General features: G+C 38.8%; 1 protein-coding gene across 4 annotated transcripts in view; it reads right to left on the reverse strand.

Moving 5' to 3' along the window:
* Window positions 1-5,791, reverse strand: part of CHD1L (chromodomain helicase DNA binding protein 1 like) — a 47,038-nt gene extending 41,247 nt beyond the window's left edge. For 3 of the 4 annotated variants that reach the window (XR_012377220.1, XM_025858465.2, XM_073889895.1), the window contains exons 1-4: window positions 5,679-5,791; window positions 2,757-2,863; window positions 2,094-2,208; window positions 1,284-1,315 (exon numbers count right to left, since the gene is read on the reverse strand). Coding sequence is in view for 3 of the 4 variants with exons in the window: in XM_025858465.2 (XP_025714250.1) it covers window positions 1,284-1,315; window positions 2,094-2,208; window positions 2,757-2,863; window positions 5,679-5,702 (278 nt within the window). In the remaining variant the exon portion in view is untranslated. The remainder of the gene's footprint in view (window positions 1-1,283; window positions 1,316-2,093; window positions 2,209-2,756; window positions 2,864-5,678) is intronic. The other variant, XM_025858466.2, reaches the window with a different exon arrangement.
* Between the last annotated feature and the right edge of the window lie 209 nt (window positions 5,792-6,000).

The raw sequence follows: 6,000 nt of genomic DNA on the forward strand, positions 1-6,000 counted from the left end.
GCATTTGGATATCTGCTTCGCCATTATTAGCAATGTAGCCTTGGCTGGGTTACCTAATCTCTTACTTTCCTCCTCTATAATATGAACAATAAATAATACCTGCCTACTAGGGTTTTCATGAAGATTACGTAGGATAATTTAAGTACCCAAAAACATTTATGTCCCAATTTGCTAGCCTTTTGAGACTTCCCACATCCTGCCTTGTATTACAGATATCCAAATACTTCCTCTCCCTCTACTGGAGTCTACGTCCTCTTAGGGAGCTCTAGAGTTTACTTTCCTGGCACTGCTGGTAACTCCCAGTGTTTTTCCAAAGAAAAGATCTTCAACAAGTATTAGTTGGATACTACTAACAAAAAAAGATAGAGGGAAAGCATATTTTCTTAAGAATAAGATAACGTGCTCACTTAAATGAAACTAAGTGAACCACAAAATATGGGATGGAAGTCGTGAAATTTATGTCTGGGCCTTTACTATCTCAAAATAAGATGAAAATAGAAATCCAACTCAGAAGACCCTGGATGAGAAATAACATGTAAAATACTGATAAAGCACTATGAAAACAAGTTTCTGAATATTAAAGATGCCCACCTAACCACATCATAACTATGTATTCTATGGAGAATGAAATCCTGTCAACACATCTTTTCTTATGTACCTAAAGCCTGGCTAATGTTTAATTTACATTATAAACGTAGTCTCAACCCTATACTGTACGTTATCACCCCTAGTATCAGGTAGTATGAAGGATTACATTTAAGTTTCCTATACTTCATGAGCTGATATGAAAGCCTGAAAGCTAACTACTTAAAAGTATATTTAAAACTCCCTTCCTAAAAAGTGAATTTTATAGCACTGACTAGTACTTTAGGATATTTCTAGGAAAAGGCTCGAATAATTCACCTCCCATATTATTGTAAAATCTCCAAACAGCAGTCCTGAAAGATATCTGTGCAATTTGCAATGAAAAGAATCTAATATTTATTAACCACCCACCATGTACACCTTATTTAATCTTCACAACAGCCATCCAAAGCGAGATTTAATTATCCTCATTTCACAGCTGAGGTTCACTAAGGTTAAGTAACCCAAGGACACACAGCTAATGAGCAACGGGCTATAGTGCAGGCCTCCCGCTATGCGACCTGTCTGTAAATAAGACTCATGGAAAACATACCAGGAAGATGTACCAGACACATGATGAAAGAGACAAAGTACTAAAATGTAAAGACATGACTCTCATGACATATTCAACTGCTTCTGAAGCAGGGCAACAGACTCACGATTTTAGAAATGATGAATCTTTCAAGCAAATCTGAAAAGAAAAAAGACACATTATAACTAGTATTAACATAACTGATATTATAAACTACTTTCTTATTAGCTAAATCCTGTAGTTTAAGAAAGTTAAGTCTCATTCATTCACTAAGTAAAAAAAGTTCTTTGCATAATCTTTAAGTAGCACTATCCCAAAGAAAAAACGTAGGCACGAGTAAGTGGAAGGTCTTGCTTCCAGTGCCTGAGTCTTCACTTAAAGAATAGGAACTTAAAATGAAACTGGACCTGCCCCCCCACCTCCCCACCAAGCATGGTGATGGGTATTAAGGAGGGCACGTATTGCATGGGTATTAGGAGGGCACGTTTGGATGTTATACGCAAACAATGAATCATGGAACACTACATCAAAAACTAATGATGTACTGTATGGTGACTAACATAATAAAAAAATTTTTTTTAAATAATTAAAAAAAAGGAAACTGGAACTTAGTGTCCTCCACTCCCATCCTGCAGTAATAGACAATGCTTCAGCCCACAAAACCCTTTCTCCTACCTGCCTGCCTCCTCCTATTCACCGGCCAAGTGCCACCTCCCCGGGGAACCTTCACCCTTGATGCACCAGGAAAGAGGGAGAGATAGCCAACTAATTTGGAACACAGTGGTCCTTCACTTCCTTTGGTCATGGTCCCTCTCTGAGAATCTAATGGAAGTAGACTTTTCTCCCAGAAAAATGTATGCTCTCAAAAAAAGTTAAATTTAATTCCAGCGGATTCTACAACTTCTACAGTCCCAGGTTAAGAGAAATAAATGGATACCTCATAGGTAGTTAGCAGCACATGAAAATGTGACTCTTGTTTTAGATTTTGCTGTAGATGGGCTCTCTCCTCCTTGTCACCTGCATACGTTATACAGGAAAGACCTGGAGCAAATCTGAATCCAAGAAAAGAGGTAGATGAACACCAATGCAGAGCTAAAGGGAAGGGTGTACATATCTGGAAAATTACATTTCATGGAAGATCAAGGACATGAAGACTTCATGATGTCCTGCAACCAGAAAGAGTCCTGGGCCTCTGGAATCTTATCTAGAGTAAAGGTAAAACTATAAACAAGTTCCTGTGTGAAAAGGCAGAAGGGCTGGATGAATATCTACAAGGGCACTGTACTAATTCTAAAGAGAAAACTATTTTTTCCATGTTAGTTACTTCCTATGTCACTGTGAAAATGATGGTTTCTCCTTTAGCTCAGCAAAATTTACTGAGTACTGATCTTCAAACTGCCAAATAGTAACAATAACATCCATTGAACCTTACCCCCATCAGATTCTTTCTCCTACCTATATCGCCTCAGGTCAGAGTTGTCTGGAAGAAATAAAATCACTGACCGGGACAATATGTTGCTTTATCATATTTCACATACCACCCAGAAAAAAAGTCTTAATCAATGTAAAAAACAAAATTGCAGCTACATCTGCTCTATACCTCTCCATCTCTTCTCTCCAGTTGCTCAAAACGGACAAGGGGCATAGAATCAGAAATGGTCCTTCATCATTTAATCTTCCTGCCAAGTAAATGAAGAGAGCAATAGTCTGGAACACACAAAAAGAAGGCAGGTTTTATCACATTTCCACATGAGAAACAACCACAAAGTTGCCATGACCTTGGAGGAAGCACAAACAAAAAAATAACGTACAATCTTCCACACATCTGGAGAGTCGTCCATTCCTAAAGTGAAATCATGTAAGCCTAAATATAATTGCCAAAAGAAATTTAGGGTACTCAATTACATCAATAGTTAATAAGCACTGGTGCTCAGTATTTATGTATTGAACCCTGTGATGCAAAGGGAAAAAATCAGGAAAGATAACAGAAATAAATGAAAACAGTGCAAATAATGCACAAGATCAAGAAAACTCTGAAAACATAAGGCAAGAACATCCAAGATGTGACTACAGATGACCTACTACGTGGTGGTCTCTGCTGCTTGCCACACTCTCCGGAGGGAGGATGTTTTCCTTCCTAATTTCCTCCCTCATTTCCTTAGTGTTTTCCTTCCTTCTGCCTGCATTTATAGAGTGCCTTCTATTTTGCTAAGCACTGGTCTAAGAACAAGTATATCATAGTGAATAAAACAGACAAAACTCCTAGCTCTCCTGGAGCATACATTCTCGTGAAGAAAACAAACAATAAATAACACCTCGTAAGCATATAAAACAAAAATCTTTGTAAAGCCAAACAGGCATATTTTAGGACATGGCTGTACATACTTTTGACTAGAAAAGTTTCTTTAAAAGATTTCTGTGATAGAGAAAATCGCACTCTTTCATAAAACAAAATGTTTGAGGAGCCCCCATCCCCAAATGCTGAACCATTCCGAGAAAATCTATCCTAAAGATACAATCCAAAATCCTGAAAAAGCTATATGCCCAAGGATGTTCACATGGAGGTTAATACAGCACAAAAAGAGGGGACACCTGGCCATTCCTCATCTGCAGAATATTTACGTTATGATGAATTCTCTTGATGGAATATTATGTAGCCAGCAGAAGATGACTGTGAAGGATATAATAAAATGGATAATTACAATAACAAAGTCAGATCAATAAAATACAAAATACATGTACGCTATAATGTCAACCATTTAAAACACACTGCTATTCATTGCTTATGGTTAGAGTGTTGAGGCTATTAGGGTGGCAGTTATTTTTTAACTGAGATTACATTAATTTTATAATGGAAATAATTTCCTTTAAAAAAATAATTTCCTTTTTTAACTATCCATCACTTCCCAGCCCAGATTGTACCAGAGCAATCACCCAATAAGTACATACTGGAACAAAATCATTCTATTTAGCTTTTGCTGAGGATACTATTGAGAGAAAAATTTATCTTTTGTTACAGTAAACCACATGTATCTACAAAACTGATTTAGATTTACTACTGAATTCTATCAAACATTTACAGAAGAAACAATCCCAATTTTACACAAACTCTTTTAGAAAACCAAAGGGGACAAAAACTTCTCAATTCATTCTATGAGTCCATCTTTAACACAAAACCAAAACCAAAGACATTATAAGAAAAGAAAACTACAGATAAGTATCTTTCATGAACACAGATGCAAAAATTCTAAACAAAAGTTTAGCAACATGGAATATGGAGGTATAACAGTTTTAGGACACTGAAGGTAGAGCTATATGAACACTCTGGAGAAAGACTAAGGACAAGTGGAATTTGCTGGCTCTGAATGAAGTCAGGGGGATTCCAATGTGCAAAAGCAAAGGAGACTGCAGGGAGGGCTCTGTACATGATTCAAGTATCTCTTAGCCTGGCTCCCAGAGAGATCCAGAAAACTTACCTTTGTTCTAGTTCCATAGTTCTCAGTTCATTCCCATAGTTCTCAGTTCAGGAATGAACTGAGAACCCGATTTATTTGCCTGAGAAACCTGAAGGTGACAAATGAGGTCCTTGAGGGTACCATACTCAGAGATCATTTTGTATTCTGAATAACCCCCAGATCAATGAGGTATGTATGACTTATATAAAGTAGTCTCCAACACGTGGTCAGATAGAACGTGTAGAACTATGTGCAGAACTGCCCCAACTGGATGTTTATGTATGTCAGGTCAGGATTGCAGGGGGCAGTCGAGCCTCTAAAGGGATCAATGAGACCTTCACTCATTCTGTCTGTTCACTGGTAAAAACCTTTTTGGTATGGGGAAACTTGTATGTCCATGGTTTCTGATCAAGTGGCCTCTGCTGTATATCCTGACTGCACTGACTTTCTTTAGTACCTTATAGATGAATAAAACCTTGTGTGACTAACCCAAGGGGTGTCTGTGTCTGGACTTTCAATCGATCCAAGCCTACCACTGACATTTGACAACACAGGGCTGTGTTGGTGATCCTCCTGCCAGAATAATCCAGCTCAATGCCCAAGGAGGTCACATCTGATTCTCAGGTCTCTAGATTGGGTGCTCCCACTAGGTGACCAAGGCATTCTGGAAGACAGGATTCTTCCTCTGCACTTCTCTAGCATGGCACAGAAATAAGCAGCCCTACCATCCACTAGGAAGAGAGATAAATAGATCCAGTTAACTGAACAGAAGTATCGCTAAGGAGGGCAGAGTCCATTTGATCCCGGGGGCGGGGGGAGGGAGACAGATATATTTACAGAGAGAAAAACTCGGCCCATTAATTGCAATCCTATGTCAAGTGACACAGTTCAAAACCATCCCCATAACTAGGAAAATAAATTGCAAGGTCATAATCTCTTCACAAAGGTTCAGGCATTTCACCTCCTAGTATAAAAACCCACACTAGTAGCGAGCAGCTGAAGATACTGAGGGGCTGTGAGGAGGTATTTCAACGGAGGTGAACAGCGGTCCCTCCACAGTAACATACCTGGCAGGTCTTACCCAGGCCCATCTCATCTCCCAGGATGCAGCCATTCTGACCATGGAAGCACTCGGCGAGCCAGTTGACTCCCTCCAGTTGGTAAGAGCGTAGATGAATCCCTAGGAATAAAAAATACAGCAAGTCTGAAAAGCAGCCATTTCAGCACACACAAGCTATCTTCTAAGACTTCAACTAAAGAACACCACAGCTAGGAAGTTACAGAAATGTACACATGTGCTGACTTCCAATAATTTTTTTTCTCTTCTCAAATGACTTTTTGAGCAGACTTAGTCACCATTATATCTCAAGCCCTAAAACAGCCTTTCCA

Source organism: Callorhinus ursinus, unplaced genomic scaffold (genome assembly GCF_003265705.2).
Source record: "Callorhinus ursinus isolate GAN/ISIS: 27379988/994484 unplaced genomic scaffold, GSC_fseal_2.0 scaffold121, whole genome shotgun sequence".
In the NCBI taxonomy this organism is placed as follows: domain Eukaryota; kingdom Metazoa; phylum Chordata; class Mammalia; order Carnivora; family Otariidae; genus Callorhinus; species Callorhinus ursinus.